The sequence below is a fragment of the Phaseolus vulgaris genome, chromosome 9 (genome assembly GCF_051622355.1).
Source record: "Phaseolus vulgaris cultivar YP4 chromosome 9, ASM5162235v1, whole genome shotgun sequence".
In the NCBI taxonomy this organism is placed as follows: domain Eukaryota; kingdom Viridiplantae; phylum Streptophyta; class Magnoliopsida; order Fabales; family Fabaceae; genus Phaseolus; species Phaseolus vulgaris.
The window spans coordinates 16,284,124-16,302,420 of record NC_143506.1 but is presented as its reverse complement, the minus strand read 5'-3'; the positions used below and the strand labels follow the sequence as shown (position 1 = coordinate 16,302,420).

Sequence of the window (18,297 nt, the reverse complement as noted above, 5' to 3'; positions counted from 1 at the left end):
CATTAAAGTAAATTCTCATTAATAAAACATTCATAAAAATAATTACATAAATATTTTTAATTTAAATCAATAGTGTAATATAAAAAATATAAAATTATTTTAAATTTTCAATATTAAAATGGATACTTGTTAACAAAACAAAAAATTAATAATCACAATAATAAAATAATTATATTATTATTTCTATTATAGAATTTCAATATTCAAATTCTCATTAACAAAATGAAATATGAATTACTATAATATATCAATTGAATTCTATTATTTATATTTTTAAAATTTAAATATTTAAATGTATTTTGTATTTTTATTAATAAATTAAAATCTAGATTATTATAATATATAATTGAATTATATTATTTATATTTTTAGAATTTAAATAGGTTTTTTTATTCTTATTAATAAATCAAAATCTATATTACTATAATATATAATTGAATTCTAAATAATATAATATAAATATAAATATTAAAATAATAGCCTATAATTTCAAGTAATATATTTTATTAATTATGATTTTTTTTAATATTTCTAAAAATAAATACAAACAGAATATTAAATTAGAAAAAAAAAACCTAAAAAATAAAGGAAAAATTGGAAAATCTATAACAAAAATTAACATAACCGATTATGCTTTGCCTTAAAAATACAAAATAGTTGATTATCCATTGTTTTTAGGAGCCTAATCGACTATGTTTTCCTTAAAAAAATAACCTAATCGATTATGTTGAATATCTGATATCATAATTGATTATGTCTATTGTAACACCCACTACTTAATCGATTATTCTCCTAAAAATATAGGCTAGATGTATGCCTAATCGATTATCAACTATTTTTTATGACATAATCAATTAAATCATATGTGTTTTTTCATGCATAATCAATCAGGCACGGTGAAAAATCTTAAAATGGAATATTGGGTTAGGGAGGAACAAGATATTCCTAATTGGATTCTATATGACTTTGGTTGTTTCACTCTTGAAACTAGGAATTTCTCGTGGTTGGGGTAAATTCATTTGGTTTTCATCTATTCCGCCTTCCAAAACTCTAGTATTCTATAAAGTTTTTCATGGGCAGTTTCCTAGAGATCAACATATTCAGAATAAAGGGTTGCATTTATGTTCTATGTGTACGCTTTGTTAAAAGCATGAGAAATTAATTCAACATTTATTTTTTGAATGTTCTAATGCTTTGCATATTTGAAATTGGGTTCAACAAATTTTTCTTACTTCTCATTTCTCTAATGTGGATGATATTTCTTTTACTAAGATTGATGCTAGCCATTTGGTTACTGTTTAAGCTTGTTGTGATAACTTTTTATATTTGGATGATATGGCATATGAGTAATTATGTTAGATTTCAGGATAAGATTGAGGTTTTTAGGGCTATTTCGGTAATTAAATAATTAACTTATCTGGTGGGAAATTCGTATAAAACTTTAATGAAGAATGATATGTTGGATTTCAACGTGATTAAGTTTTTGGTTTTAATATTCGTAGTGGTAACATTTTTTGTCCTCTTTCTGTCATGTGAGAGTTTCCTTCACCAGGTTGGGTTAAAATTCATGTTGATGGGGTTGCTAGGGGGTTTATGGTTTTGCTACTTGTGGAGGTATTTTTCATGGAGTATGAGTGAGTTTATTGGCGCTTTCTCTATGTTTCTCAAAGTTCAAACTACTATGGCTATTGAGTTTTATGGAGTTATACATACTATAGTAGAAACTCAAAAGATGTGGCTTACTAATGTCTGGCTTGAATGTGATTCTGCCTTGGTTTGTGTTGCGTTTATTGCTATGACTAATGTTCTGTGGATGCGTCGTAATCGATGAAATATTTGTCTTAATTATTGTGAAAAAATCAGGTTTAAGATTACTCATATTTTTCGTGAAGGGAATGTGTGTGCTGATAAGTTGACTAATTTATAATTTATTTACAGAGAATCATTTCATTGGTATAATAGGCTCCTATTCAGTATATTCTTAAGATTATTTATGAATAAGTATAGTGTACTTATGTATAATTTTTGTTAACATGAGTTTTGGTATAGTCTTCCCATATTTTTGTTTTTTTAATACTATTTTTTTAATGTGATGACAGATAATTGTTGTTATTTTAAGTGTCAGCCTAGATGAAATGTCAAGTTGTATAGTAATGTCTAACATGAAAGCTTTTATATTAAATAAATATATCATAACTTTATTTAAAGATAAATTTTAAATAGATAGATAAATAAATAATTTATAGATATGTACGTGTTAGATTTTTTATCTATAACTCAAATATCATCACCTTTCTCCAAAATCAGTAGAATTTGAGTACCATTCTACTTTACCCTATCAAATCATAGTTACAAGGAAACACTCATACAAGAACTAGAATTGGTGGATTAAAGTTAAGTTTTTGGGTAATAAAAGAGTCATTCCTTACTAATTATGAACTTTAGTTTGTCTATGATAATTTGGCCTATTTGAGTAAACTCATTTTTTTTTTCACTTTTACTTCTTAAACCCCATAATTACTAACCGATCTCATATTAAGAGAAAAAAGATTAAAACATTTTTTCTCATGCATCATCTCACCATCATTGTCGTTGCCAGTTTCACTGTCACATTCACATTATTTCTTCATCATGTGCTGCACTTCTGGAGAGGAAGAAAAAGAAAAGAGAGATAGACTTGGTCTAGAAAGTTCGTTATAAAAAACATGCATTATATATGTTTTGGAAAGCTCGTTCTACAAATTTTGTCTAAAAAGTTAATTTCCAAATACATTTAATGTGTTTTGGAATGTTTATTCAGAAGATTCTCTTATGAAAATTCTATTCTATAAATTTTGTTCCAAAATATTTAAAAAAAAAATAATTTGAAAACCACTTTTACAAAAGGTAATATGTTAGTGTTGTCCAATTAGTTTTCAAGAACTTTTTCTTTTCCGCTCCAAATACTAGGAATGATGTGTTTGAAATAAAAACCTTATACGTTGGAAATCACACATTGACTAGAAATTAAGATATTTCATAATATACAAGTGGGTGTAAATTTAATCTCATAAGTTGATTTTATGGAGTTAAATTAAGTCTACTTCTTAATATGATATCAAAGTCATTTTTTAGCTAATTCTAAGGAGTGTTTGTTTTAGTTTTAGAAGACGTCAACTTTAACTTGGTGTTTGAGAGGGACGTATTCGTTGAATAACTATGAAGAAAAATCAATACTCCATAGATAATATTGAAATACATTGGAATGAAGTTATGAATTGAAATTTTAGAAAAGTTGTATTCAAAATTTAATTGTCCTTCATAAAATAAAATTCATACTTTGAAACTAAACAACTTTACGTGCATTCAAAATATTTACAAGATAAGAAAGGAGTATTAACAACAATATCAATTTTACAAAGGAACAATATTAATTAAATTTATCACTTAAACAAATTCAGTTATTTTTTTTTTTTAATTTTAACAAATTAGACAATCGAGTTTCATAGATAGAAAAATATAGTATTATAAACACATCCATGTTTATTAAGAAACTATATATAGAACACACATTTAAGTCATGTAATCTGTTATAATGTATACAAATATTATATAATATTTAAAGAATGAAAAAAAGGATGGAAAAAGTATCTACTATTACACGGAAAGAAATGAGGACTCTATTCGAATTACATAGAAATTGTATATTACCTGAAATTTTAACAAATGCTTTCATAGCTCAGTTGGTTAGAGCACCCGTTTAGTAAGCGGGAGGTCTTGAGTTCAACTCTCAATGAAAGTATTTTTATTTTTTTAATATCTGTCAAAAAGTTAAGTAGGAGGAGTTAATGAGAATTTAGACTTATTTTTAAATTCAAGAAAAAGAAAAAGAAAAGAAAAAGAAGGTAAAATGTAGAACATTCTACCAAGTTCCCTTCCCAAGCTTTTTCAGTTGCTTGACAATGCTAACCGCACTGTAACGCTGCTCAGGCCAAAGAATCTTCGCTCTCGCCGTCAATGGCTGCCAGACGAACTCCGACGCTAGCCAAATCGCTTTTCGCCGCCGTAACTGCTTCTAGAACCTCTCGTTCCCGGTCCGCGCGACGACTCTTCTCCGCCATAACTCGTGCTTCGGAGACTTCTCCGAATGTCCTTTCTCGGTCTCAGATTGTCGACGCACTTGCGGCCAACAATGTCGCCTCCGCCAAATTCCTCTCCCTCTCTTTCACCCGCAGCTTCCACGCCACTAATCCTTCCCTCCGCTCTGCTGCAAGCTCTCAGGTGTCAAAATTCGTTTCACATTCTTTCGTTAGTCCTATTATACCAATATCGTTACGTCACGAATTTGGTCCTCGTTGTCGAGCATTGGTCAAATTATGATTGATAATCGAGGACGTTGAATTGTAGGGTGAAATTTCAGTTTATAATTATTAGGCAAACTGTATAATTTGACTGCGATCATGATAAACTAAGTTTCTCTATAAACACTTAAAAAGGAAAAGAACATATAAAGTATAATGAACTGTGTGTATGTGACAAGTTAAACTTAACATATGCGCTTAACTTTCATAGAAACTCTCTCGTTAACTACTCTAAAGATTAGTTGCATAAGTTGATTTTAGCGCCTATTGCGTTGGTTTGATTTTTTTCCTTTTTCGGTTTGTTAAAACATCGGTTTTTATCCTGTTTGGCTGCTGAACATTGTATCATCATACCAATTCTTTAGACCCTGTGACTGGATAATAAAATTGGAAATTGATGAGCAAGTCCGTGTCTCCCTTTTCTGGTTTAATGATGTGTTATTTGTTATATATCAGGTAGCCCAGACTGAATTCACAGAAATGGCATGGGAGGGGATTCTTGGGGCTGTTGATGCGGCTCGGGTTAGTAAACAGCAAATTGTGGAGTCTGAGCACTTAATGAAAGCCCTTTTGGAGCAAAAGGATGGCTTGGCACGAAGAGTGTTTACTAAGACAGGATTGGACAACACGTCTGTTCTACAGGCTACTGATGATTTTATAGCGAAGCAACCTAAGGTGTGTTTGCTGGGGATATAGATAATAGATTTGTGTTGGTATTGTGGCAAATTCTGACCTGCGGTTTTATTTGGCAGGTTACTGGCGACACTACTGGACCTGTTATAGGCTCACATCTTAGCTCCCTCTTGGATAATGCGCGAAAGTACAAGAAAGAAATGGGGGATGAGTATGTGTCTGTGGAGCACTTATTGCTTGCATTTCATTCAGATAAGAGGTTTGGGCAGCAGTTGTTCAAGAATCTTCAGCTTAGCGAGATAACTTTGAAGGATGCTGTACAAGCTGTTCGGGGAAGTCAAAGAGTCACTGATCAAAGTACAAGTCTATATTTTAATGTTTCTATTTTTCCATAAACATAGGTGCACATGATTGGTTCCATCTTTAATTACAATATAGTTGAAAACTGTTATAGTTTAGAAATGAACATGGAAGCAAATTGTAGCAGAAGTATAAAATATTATGTTTGTTGGGAGGATTACTAGAAAAAAGAGAGGATATTGATTATTAATGATTCTTATAAGCTAGAGCATAAAAGGTACAAATAACTTAAGTAGCAAGTTATAAGTTGTTGTCATATTTGATTTGTAAGGTGCCTGTTGTTTCAACTGGCCTGTGTCATATTTTATAATTTTCTAAGCTGAGCCTTGTTTTTACACTGTTTCTTTATGTTTGGTCAACTCTAATATCTTGTCTCATTGCTGTTTTGTTTGTCATATTTCTATCTTACATTATTTTTCTTATTTGGAAATAACTGTATGTAGATCCGGAGGGGAAATATGAGGCATTGGATAAGTATGGAAACGATCTGACTGAACTTGCTAAGCGTGGCAAGCTTGATCCTGTCATAGGTCGAGATGATGAAATTCGGCGCTGTATCCAGATATTATCAAGGAGAACAAAAAACAATCCGGTTATTATTGGTGAACCCGGTGTTGGCAAAACTGCAATAGCTGAAGGGTTTGTCTTATATAATGTTATAGCAATTATTTGAAATGCGTCATACCAATATAAGTTCTTGTTGTTATTTTTGTACCTTATATTTTGAGCATATTTTTCCTTTTGCCATTATTTTAGTTTTTCATTATGTGTATGCTAATGTTGAGTTAGGATATTGATATCCTTCTATTTGCCAGAACAAAATTTATCACGAGCACTTTGAATTCTTGGTTTGTTTATGTCTTGTTTTTTTGCCTGTAAGATTATCACTTCACAATAACCCGTCTTTATAAAACATGCTTACAGTTTCTTTCTTCATGGGAGTTTAGTCAAGGTTTTGAATCAAGGCTAAAATCCGTAAACATGAAACAAGTACTGAGTTTTTTGATATATACATATTTTGTTTAATTGATATGAGCTTTGGAAATTGACTGTATGCATGCTGATTAACTAGAACAAATTTTTGGAGCGGTGCCTTTTTAACTAACTGCTTCAAGTTCCAACGATTGAGGAAGTTAAACAATTGAAATAGAATGGGGAACTGAGATCCAAGTGGGTTAGGAAAGATCTATTGATGTATTGGAGGCCATTATATTAGGAGCATATGTGATACACAACAACGTGTCTTGGATTTGTCATTTTTAGTTCATTCTGTACTAGAAACTGCATGATGACAATTATTCATGGAAAATAGCTGACGGTAGTGAACAGGTATTTATCAGAATTAAATGTAATTTGAAAAGTACGTTGTTATTTGCAGTTTGTGGGTAGAGAATATTCTCTGGCTCTGGGACAGCAAGTGCATTGTTGTATTATGTATGGTTTTCATATTCAGTGTTGTATTTCATTAGTTTACCAATTGGTGTTCTATCAATGTGATGTAAGTAATTGCCATCACGTATTTTTTATATAAAACTAATGCAGAATCACTGAAACAAGTTATTTCATCAATGGATCCTTCTTAATCCTCTAGGATTTTGGTTTCCCATAAAAAATATGTGTTATATTTAGAGTGGCAGTAGCTTATACTTTTTTATACTGGACTAAGTATTACCTTTGTTATCATATGTGTTGTTTCTTTATTCTACCAAAATCTTTTTATTATTTTGCAGATTAGCTCAACGTATTGTGCGTGGTGATGTTCCTGAGCCCTTGATGAACAGAAAGGTTGAGCTCCTATTGTTTTTACTTTTTATTATAAGCTTATAATGAGTTGAGTTTTTTATTATGTAGTGTCAAGTCTAAATGCAGGCTGATTATATAAAAGCTTCTGAAAAAGGTCTAATCAAGCTCCTAACATATCGTAGTGTTGTAGTTTCCTGATACCCTGAACTGAGCTTTCTTACAGCTATAATGTCCATTTTATTTCTATTGCTTTTTCATTTCAAGACCTGTCACAAAGCTTAGGTACTTCTAAATACATAGAAATCTCCTCCTACCACAATGCAGACAAACGGATAAGGATTTTTTTGCTATTCTAAAATACAAAGCATGCTTCTTTCCTACTGTTGTAATTGAGAGATTTTTGGTATGCTGATAAAAAAAGAGATTTTTGGTATTAGGGAGGAAATTGAGAATATAGACTTTTTAATATTATTATTTTAAGAATTATGACGTGTTAATAACACATGATTATATGACTACAAATGTAGATTATTCCTGATTTTTACAAACCATAATCCTAACTAAAAGGAAACAAATTATGAGATATGGAAATAGGAAACCAATCCTAAAGGATAATTGAAATATGCGAAGATATGATCAAAAGATAATTTAGGATATTTTCATACATTATAATATTACCGTTCAAAACAAGATATTTGAAGTGGCGTGCAAAATATTATTTGAGCATGCTGTCACTGTAATTAGTTGCCTTAAAATATATTAATTTTTCCTATTTGAAACTCTGGAGGTTTCCTTGATCATTCTCAAGCTTTATTGTTGTCTCCATGAACAGTTATGACATTGAACTTGTACTTGGAACACTTTATGAAATGTGTCACATTATGGTTCATATTTTCTTTCCTAACTTTTTCTCTGAAATGTAAAATTGTTATGAAGTGCAGCTTGCTGCTGCAAAGCTCTTCCTAATCTGCTATACTTTGCGGTCCAATGACCTTCATATTACACTTTTTCTTAACTTTTGCTTGGCAGCCTTGGCAAGCGATGCAGTGCTGTAAGTTTTGTTGTTTAAATTTGTACTAAATTTGCTTTTATTCTTTTTGGGTTATAGTTGATCTCCCTGGATATGGGTTCATTGCTTGCTGGGGCCAAGTATCGTGGAGATTTTGAAGAAAGGTTGAAAGCTGTCCTAAAGGAAGTTACAGCATCAAATGGGCAAATAATTTTGTTTATTGATGAAATTCATACTGTTGTAGGTGCAGGTTGGTACCTTATTCATAATATGGACATTTAGAATATTGTGTACTTTTTATTTGTTAGAGATGTAATATTACCATTCACATGCTTTGACCTAATAACTTAAATCTTTAGGATAGTTATTCATTACATGGTACCATAGCCTCTTTAGCTTAGTGGTTCAGAGTTTGGTCCTGGCTGGTCCTCATTTTTCTATAAAATGTTGATTTTTTTCAAGATAGGTGGATCTGTGCATTCTGTGTTTTTTTAAGCTCAAAAGGCTCCTGTATGAGAGAGTGTCTTAGACATGTCATATAAAACCAATTTTATGTTGCCACTTAACTTAGGCTTTTGAAACCCACCTCCAATGCCCTCTCCCCCCATCCCTACAAATCAGGGATATATGTTATCAATTCTTGGTTCTAATCTATTAATGAACAAAATAATTGATTTCTGCAGTCAAAGCAGCTTAATCTGAAAATAATTTCTTCAGACTTGGGGGCAGGGAAATCGCTAATAGTCTAGTGATGGGAGAAAGTAAATCTATAGTCATACTGTCTCTAGCGGACCCTTTAATTGTTTGGACGCCAATATTTATCCTTTTGCATGACTATGACTATATGCTTTCTTGGCCAGATTGGAGTGACATTCTGTTTCATATATGGTTATCCACCTTATTTTTTGCCAGTACTTATATGCAACCAATTAGTAATACGGTCTTTTTTGGTCAATGGCTCCTAACTAACAGGGGCTACAAGTGGTGCAATGGACGCCGGGAACTTGTTGAAGCCAATGCTTGGAAGAGGTGAACTTAGATGTATAGGAGCAACTACATTGAATGAGTATAGAAAATATATTGAAAAGGATCCTGCACTGGAGCGTAGATTTCAGCAAGTGTTTTGCAGTCAACCATCTGTTGAAGATACAATATCCATTCTTCGTGGGTTGCGTGAACGGTATGAGTTGCATCATGGAGTCAAAATATCAGACAGTGCACTTGTTTCAGCTGCAGTTCTTGCAGATCGATACATTACAGAGCGCTTTTTACCTGACAAAGGTAAGATCTGACATTAGCCGATATATAATGGGTCAATTCCTTTGTAATAATTTATTTTAGGGTTACTTGCAGAAGTTTGGTCTTAGCTAGGACAGGGTAAAGTTAGTTTAGAAAAAAAAAACCATTTCATCTCTCTCTCTTATAAGCCTTTAGATTGTTAATAGCTTGGAATTTTTTTCCCTTTTAGCCATTGATCTTGTTGATGAAGCTGCTGCGAAGCTGAAGATGGAGATAACCTCTAAGCCTACTGAATTGGATGAGATAGACAGGGCAATATTGAAATTGGAGATGGAAAAACTCTCTTTGAAAAATGACACTGACAAGGCATCTAAAGAAAGATTAAGTAAGCTCGAAAATGATTTGAGTTTACTTAAACAGAAGCAAAAAGAATTGGCAGAACAATGGGACAATGAAAAAGTTTTTATGACACGAATAAGGTCAATCAAAGAAGAGGTAATGTTTAGTTTGTATGTAGTCAGTCACAGTCCCCCTCCCCCTCTGGAAAAGAATTATGCACCTTACATGTTGTAAACATTTGCAGATTGATAGAGTCAACCTAGAGATGGAAGCTGCTGAACGTGATTATGACCTGAACCGTGCTGCTGAGCTCAAGTATGGAACTTTGATGTCCCTTCAGCGCCAATTAGAAGAAGCTGAAAAGAACCTAACTGACTTCCGAAAGTCTGGGAAATCTTTACTTCGAGAAGAGGTCACTGACCTTGATATTACTGAGATTGTTAGCAAATGGACTGGTATACCATTGTCAAACTTCCAACAAACAGAGAGAGAAAAATTAGTCTTGCTGGAACAGGTTCTTCACAATAGAGTGGTTGGTCAGGATATCGCTGTAAAATCTGTGGCTGATGCAATTCGCCGTTCAAGGGCTGGATTGTCTGATCCAAACCGGCCAATTGCAAGCTTCATGTTCATGGGTCCAACTGGTGTTGGCAAAACTGAGCTTGCCAAGGCTTTGGCTGGTTACTTGTTTAACACTGAAAATGCTCTTGTTAGAATTGATATGAGTGAGTACATGGAGAAACATGCTGTTTCACGTTTAGTTGGAGCCCCTCCTGGTTATATTGGTTATGAAGAAGGAGGTCAGCTGACTGAAGTGGTCCGGAGAAGACCCTACTCTGTGGTCCTATTTGATGAAATAGAGAAGGCACATCACGATGTCTTCAACATATTGTTACAGTTGTTGGATGATGGAAGGATTACTGATTCCCAAGGAAGGACTGTTAGCTTCACGAATTGTGTTGTGATTATGACTTCAAACATTGGTTCACATAATATACTTGAAACTCTTCGTAGCACACAAGATGATAAAACTGGAGTCTATGATAAGATGAAGAGACAAGTTGTTGAGTTGGCTAGGCAAACATTTCGTCCAGAATTCATGAATCGCATTGACGAATATATTGTGTTCCAGCCTTTGGATTCCAAACAGATAAGCAAAATAGTGGAGCTCCAGGTAATTGATATGTTTAAATTAACTTAATCTCTTTAAACTTAATTTGATTTCTTCGATTTCCTCAGTAAATAGTTGCTCTTTTTAACATACTTATAATCGTACTAAAGTTTCTTTAGATTGTTTACAATTTAATCCGTGTAAAGTTGTTCTTTTGGTTTGATTTCCATTCTGAATAAACCATCAATTTGATTTCTCAAGTAAAAACCCAAACAACCCTAACAACCATGAAAACACTAAAAAACCTAGAAACCCTATAAACTGTAAAACCCTTATAACCCCTAGAAACCGTAAAAACCCTAAAATATGTAAAAACCCCAGTAACTCTAAAAACCATGGAATCCTTAAAAACATTAGAAACCCTAAAACCCCAATAAACCACATGAAACCCTAAAACCCATAGAAACCATAAACCTATAAAGAACTCTAAAATCCTAAGAACCCTAAACAAGTAACAAGTAGTAGATAACAGGTAACATGTAGCAGGATAAAATGTAAAATGTAGAAATAAGGAATTTCCTTTTAGGGTCTAGGGTCTAGGGTCTAGGGTCTAGGGTCTAGGGTCTAGGGGGTCTAGGGTATAGGGGGTCTAGGGTATAGAGGGTCTAGGGTCTAGAGGGTCTAGAGGGTCTAGGGGGTCTAGAGGGTCTAGAGGGTCTAGAGGGTCTAGGGGGTCTAGAGGGTCTAGAGGGTCGAGGGACTAGAGGGTCGAGGGACTAGAGGGTCGAGGGGCTAGAGGGTCGAGGGTTTAGAGGGTCGAGGGTTTAGAGGGTCGAGGGTTTAGAGGGTCTAGGGACTAGAGGGTCGAGGGACTAGAGGGTCTAGGGACTAGAGGGTCTAGGGACTAGAGGGTCTAGGGACTAGAGGGTCGAGGATTTAGAGGGTCTAGGGACTAGAGGGTCTAGGTACTAGAGGGTCTAGGGTCTAGAGGGTCTAGGAACTAGAGGGTCTAGGGTCTAGAGGGTCTAGAGGGTCTAAGGTCTAGGGGGTCTAAGGTCTAGAGGGTCTAGGGTCTAGAGGGTCTAGAGGGTTTAGAGGGTCTAGGGTCTAGAGGGTCTAGGGACTAGAGGGTCTAGGGTCTAGAGGGACTAGAGGGTCTAGGGACTAGAGGGACTATAGGGTCTAGAGGGTCTAGAGGGTCTAGAGGGTTTAGAGGGTCGAGGGTTTAGAGGGTTTAGGGACTAGAGGGTCTAGGGACTAGAGGGTCTAGGGACTAGAGGGTCTAGGGGGTCTAGGGACTAGAGGGTCTAGGGACTATAGGGTCTAGGGACTATAGGGTCTAGGGACTAGAGAGTCTAGGGTCTAGAGGGTCTAGGGACTAGAGGGTCTAGGGTCTAGAGGGTCTAGGGACTAGAGGGTCTAGGGACTAGAGGGTCTAGGGTCTAGAGGGTCTAGGGACTAGAGGATCTAGGGAGGGTCTAGAGGGTCTAGGGTCTAGAGGGTCTATGGACTAGAGGGTATATGGTCTAGAGGGTCTAGGGTTTAGGGTTTATTACCTTCTCTCCTCAATAGTTAAAATAAAAAAAAATTATAAAGTAGTCCTTTAAGTATTGTAATCTATCATCTTATTAATGTATTTTACTAATGTTGAAGGATTAATTTTAATATTTTTGGGACTATTTATATAATTTCATCACTTTAAGAATTAAAGAAGGTTAATACTTTAGCAACCAAATTGATGGTATATTATTATATTCTGATGGCTGGGGCGGCATGCTAATGTTACGTTTTCTTACCTTCTATAGATGGAACGTGTGAAAAACAGGCTTAAGCAAAAGAAAATTGATCTTCATTTCACAGAAGAAGCTGTTAAACATCTTGGTGTACTGGGTTTTGATCCAAATTTTGGTGCAAGACCAGTTAAGAGAGTTATACAACAGTTAGTTGAAAATGAAATTGCTATGGGAATTCTTAGGGGAGATTTCAAAGAAGAGGACTCAATTATTGTGGATGTTGATGTGGCTCCATCAGGCAAAGAACGTTCTCTAAATAGACTACTTATTAAGAAGTTGGACAGCCCTGTTGCGGATGCCATGGTTGTCAATCACTAATTTTGCCCACTGCAGAGCTTTCACATAGATAAAAGCGTAGTTCACACCTTTTTTTAAACTCGGTAGGACGCGACCGTAGTCCTTGTGTTTTATTAATGTTTTTCTTTTTGTGTGTAATTATTGTCATAAGAATAGTCTGTTTCAGAATATTTGTTGATTGAAAAGGTCATTAAATATCCTGAATTTTATAGATATTTTAATCATATATAACTGCAATTATAGTTTTGGTCTATTGATGCTTTTAGAGATACTCCTAATATTAGAAACAACTTCCATTTGAAGTTGGCTAATTCTCCCTGCAGCAGATCAATTTTGATCTGCACCCATCATTCCAAATTGTCCTTGTCATCTTTTTCGCCATCCTGAATGAAGAAAAAAAAAGCTTTTAGATTTTAGCACCCGGAAAACATTACTATGTTGTGGATTATCATATTTGAAAAACACATTCTGGATTTGTATATTTAAAATTGTCCGGATTTGTATATTTAAAACTATCTTATTTATACTGTGAATATAAATATCCAAAAAAATAAGGATAAAGCAGACATTATACTGTGAATATAAATATAAAAAAATAAGGGTAAAATAGACAAAAAAAAATTTGTGGTGTTGGGTGTAAGTCATAATTTGTGCCAGGAGAATTAGCCTTTGGTACCAAAGTCACCAAATAAGCTCAATTTAGAAGCCCACAGTTATATTTGATCGTATTCTTATTTTATCTTTTTTTTCACTTATTGATGATACTGAGAAATAATGGTAAATTAAGAAGGAATAACAGATCATTTGAAATAAATTAAAACAACAGCTATTAGTATTAGAAAGTACGAAAAAAAATCGTTGCAGCCCAAACAAGCTTGACTTAAAAGTTAAGAAATGAAATTATAACATACTTTTATAAAACGGTTCACGTCGATCCCCTTCTCGCTGTTCTTTTTGAAATCGATCCCGCACTGGCGCAACAACAGATGTGCAACAGCACCGACAACAACAGTGTTTCGCTCAATACTCAAATTGAGTCCCAACCCGTAAACACTTTCGTCAAAAGCGTTTGTTTCCGCCACCGTCGCCAATACCGGTCCGGTTTCGACTTCCTAGGCCGAGCCGTCAACGAAATCAGGTCCGCTCCTGCCATTTTTTTGACTGTAATAGGTAGAGTTTATGAAACATTTGTTGCAATCCTCACTGAAATGGAACCGAACCTGTATCGCTTCCTCGCGTTTTGAATTTTCAGAGCGGAATGGCGTACGAACAACACAAACCCACGCGACCATGGATCCAGGATGCACTACCTATGCTAGTGGTTATTCTGATAGCAGCGCATGTCCTCGCTATGGTCATTTTTTCTCTCCTCTCATCTCTCTAATTTCAAATAAATTCCGCCATTTCTATCTCTAATCACTCTATGTTCATTCGATTTACTTCAGGTGTATTGGATTTATAGATTAGCAACCCAGAAACAGCCGCAGCGTAGGAGAAAGGCTCACTGAAGGTCAAGGTTCGTCATCTATGAACCCTAATTTACCTCCTACCAAAATCTTAGCCGCTGTAGAATGTGGTTAGTCTTCATTTTATCGGCCTAATTTGATAATGATCGCGGCATTTACTAGTTCACTTAGTGCAAATGGATTGAATTCAAATGCAGCTTCTTAGTGTTTCCTCACTTGTTTATATTGTTGGGATTTTAATATATGGTCTCTTGTAGAGCATGCTTTTAATTTAGATAATTTATTCGGTTTATTTTAATCAATTTTCTCAGCAGTTCCTGTGTGATGTATACCTTTGCATTCTGATTTCTCGGAAACAAATAAAATTTAGTTTTTGTTTACTCAATACTTACTCTTGAAGACTGTTTTTTTCCTGTATATGTTCTTTCCTGCACGGCCTCTTTACAATTCCCCAGCACCTATAGGATAGCTCGAGCATGTTGGGAGAAGTAAAATGATTATCTGGTTCCATATTAGTGCTTAATACATTTTTTTTAAGGTTGTGTGAATGGTATTGTTTAATGATACAAAGCAGGCAGGGTATAGTAGTAGAACATGGACAATTATACTACTACTATGTTTTGTTTTTATCTGGAATACTACTAATCTATTAGATGATATGAACAAGTTTGAAATATAATTTAATTTAATTTATTAAACTTGCAACTGTAGCTTAGTGTTACTCCAGCATGATTTTTGGGCGTCCAAAACATTTTTTCTGATAAAAGACGAAAAAGTTACTGGAGAGATTATTGAAAGAATATAGTCCTGCAATTTGTATGCACCCTCAACTTTATGAATATGATTTTTTAGTGTTTCAATTGAAGTTATGTTAGAGGTTGGTCAGCTCCATGTAATTCCAAAGGTAATGGTTTCTCTTGGAATTTGACTTCTCTAAAGGGATGATGTGCACACCTTTGATTTCCTAATTAACATTCTATTCTCAAGAGTCTTCATAGAAGAGTGGATGGGGTGTGTTTGAATCCTCCTATGGAGTGGGAGAATGGGATGATTCCTTCTCTCACGTATGCCAAGATTATGAGGAATGTTGAGGTTGGATGAGAGTATTTTATGTTAATACCCTTAAAATATTAATAATATTAATTATTTTATTAGCATAATTATATATATACAATATATAAAATTAAATATTAGATAAATTTATTTGATAAATTTATTTGAATTTAACACAATTATTTTTTATTACAAAATAAGAGTAATTATGAATATTACATATTAGAAAAAAATAATTAATTCAAACTTACACAAAAATATACCATAATCCACAATTAAAATATTTTTTAATAATAAAGATAAATTTGTTAACTTATATTTTATATTTTTAAAATAAATTTTAAATTATCTCATAACTATTACATTACTCACAAATTTTAATAAATTATATTCACAAATTCACTCTATCATCCTCCTCCTCTCTAATCCACTTCTTCTCCTCTTCACATATCTTTACCTCAATTCAAACACAACATTAAAGAGGAAGTATAATGCATAGATGGTTGGTTTTGATGAGGGTTGGGTTGGGTTTATATGACGCTACTTTCACTTCTATTCAACATCTTTTCTCTTCTACTATCTCAATACTTTTCTTTGTCTTCCACGTTCAAAAACATAATCAACCCTCCACCTTCTATCTGTAAATTATGTTGCTGTCCATCCACTTCTCATCAAACTACCTAACCATCCTACACATACACACAAAAATGACATAAAATAATTGTTTTTGTTTAGAAGACAAAGATACTTGTTTTTACTTTTTCTGGTCAAACATAGATTTCTATAGTTTTATATTAACTAATTTGGTTTTCAAAATTTTAGAAACATGTGAATTTGATCTTTTTTTTTAACTCAATCTTTGATTTCTATTCTTTAAATGACTATATTAAAGTTTGGATTTTATTTTTAATTTTTTATCACATTATATATTTTCATAGTTTTATCCTTAAAAAATGTCTAAATGGATGTAGATTAAGGAAATAGAACAACCTTATCATAATATTTCTTTTTCGTTTCCTCAATGAAATTTCCTTCCCTTTCACGATAATTTAAGATCTTAAGTTAAATTATACTCAAAACCCCCTAAACACTACTCTAGTCTTTCATAATCTAATCCTAAAATCTTTTGTATGCATATTTTATTTTATTTTTACGTCGGAATGTATACTTTCACATGCTGGTATGATTAAGTGGAAAAAAATGAACGATTTTGTGTATATTTTAACTTATTAGTAAGTATTTCCTGTACTGTAAAATTATTTAAATTAATTAAAATAAAAAATTTGAGTAACCTACATTTAAAAAAACATTTTTTAAATGAAAATAATATTTTTATTCTAATAAATTAAGGTTTGGAAAAAGTAAATGAACCTCAAGTAAAATAAGGTTCAGTTTTTAAAATAAAATAATTGTTAAATAACAACGAAATTACTTTTTTGGCAATATGTTTTTATCAATATTTGGAATTTATTAGAAATCATCAAATTTGATGAATATCGTATTATATTTAATAATATTTCCTTATTTTGACAGTTTTCAATAAAATTTCATCAATATTACATCAATTAAAGAAATAAAGATATAATAATTAACAATGATAATAAGTTTATTTTTTTAATCTTAATAAGAATATGCGCAAATCAGAAAATAATAAATAAAATTTATAGTTTTTAAAAATTCAAGAAAACGTATTTTATACAAAATTACAAGCTAAATTATGTTTTCTATTTAAGTAATATAAATTTACTCATTTATTATAATAATTTAATTAATAAAGATATTCATTAGGAATAATTTTATTTTTTTTAATAGCAAAGAATGTCTCCCTCGTAACTAAAATCATGACATTTAAAATGAGTGTTTTTTATAAAATATATATATATATATATATATATATATATATATATATATATATAAACAAATTGATGTTTCAAAATTGGAATGTTATATACATATGATAATAATAAAATAAAAAATGCGAACACAGGTCACAAGAGCGCCTCAATATATATATATATTTAAAAGTAAAAATAGTAAAAAAAAAAAAACAGAAATCATTTTTACTCAAACCAACTAATTCTAAAAACATACCAATTTTATAATTAGATATAAAGATACAAATTGAAACTGGTAAAATTTTATTTACCTTTTAATTGAAAATAAAATAAGAGACGCAAATTTATCTACATTAAATCAATATTGACAAAATGTACATTTTTTTTAATAATTAATCAAAACATAATTAAAAGATTAAAAAACACTAAGTGAGCAACGCCGTAAATAGTGGTTTTTAGGGTCTTGTTGCGGAAGACAGGACAAATGATGAGTTTCAATATGAATCTAAGTTGTCGAGACCTAATCTTGTTATTCTTCTGTAATGTAACGAATCTCTTCCCTACCTTGTGGGAGAGAGATTACGTCAAAAACTCTAAACTCGAAGATCTAATGGTGATTTTTAATATGAATCTATGTTGTCGAGACCTAATCTTGTTATTCTTCTGTAATGTAACGAACCTCTTCTTTCCTACCTTGTGGGAGAGAGATTACGTTAAAAACTCTAAACTCGAAGATCTAATGGTGATTTTGAAGACGCTTCGACATATTATTTGTGGTGAAAGGAATAGGTGGTGTGTAAGTAAGAAAGATGTTGGAGTCAAGAACACTCGCAAAAACCATCATGCGAGACCAAGTTTTATCTCTCTCATATTTAAAATTGTTCTTTATTTACCAACTGCTCAAATAATTACTAAATAATCAAAATAAAATATATTAAATAGGTAAAATAGGAAAAATAAAATATATTAAATAGATAAAATAGGAAAAAAATTTATATAAAACAAAATTACAGTTATCGAACGGTTTAAAAAGGAATTTTTTTTTTCATATATATAGAAGAAGATATAGATAATATGTG

At 32.5% G+C, this 18,297-nt stretch overlaps 1 protein-coding gene and 1 non-coding gene across 2 annotated transcripts; both read left to right on the top strand.

Moving 5' to 3' along the window:
* The first annotated feature begins 3,707 nt into the window (after nt 1-3,707).
* Nucleotides 3,708-3,781, top strand: TRNAT-AGU (transfer RNA threonine (anticodon AGU)). Its single transcript has one exon. It is a non-coding gene; the product is annotated as a tRNA-Thr (tRNA).
* A 50-nt stretch (nt 3,782-3,831) lies between these two features.
* CLPB4 (casein lytic proteinase B4) lies at nt 3,832-14,715 on the top strand. Its single transcript, XM_068623910.2, has 12 exons — nt 3,832-4,260; nt 4,797-5,015; nt 5,093-5,330; nt 5,777-5,972; nt 7,064-7,118; nt 8,185-8,335; nt 9,058-9,366; nt 9,554-9,819; nt 9,908-10,837; nt 12,580-14,002; nt 14,117-14,218; nt 14,310-14,715. Exons 1-10 carry the CDS (start codon nt 3,997-3,999, stop codon nt 12,883-12,885), a joined length of 2,934 nt encoding a protein of 977 aa, XP_068480011.1. The 5' UTR covers nt 3,832-3,996; the 3' UTR covers nt 12,886-14,002; nt 14,117-14,218; nt 14,310-14,715.
* The last annotated feature ends 3,582 nt before the right edge of the window (nt 14,716-18,297 follow it).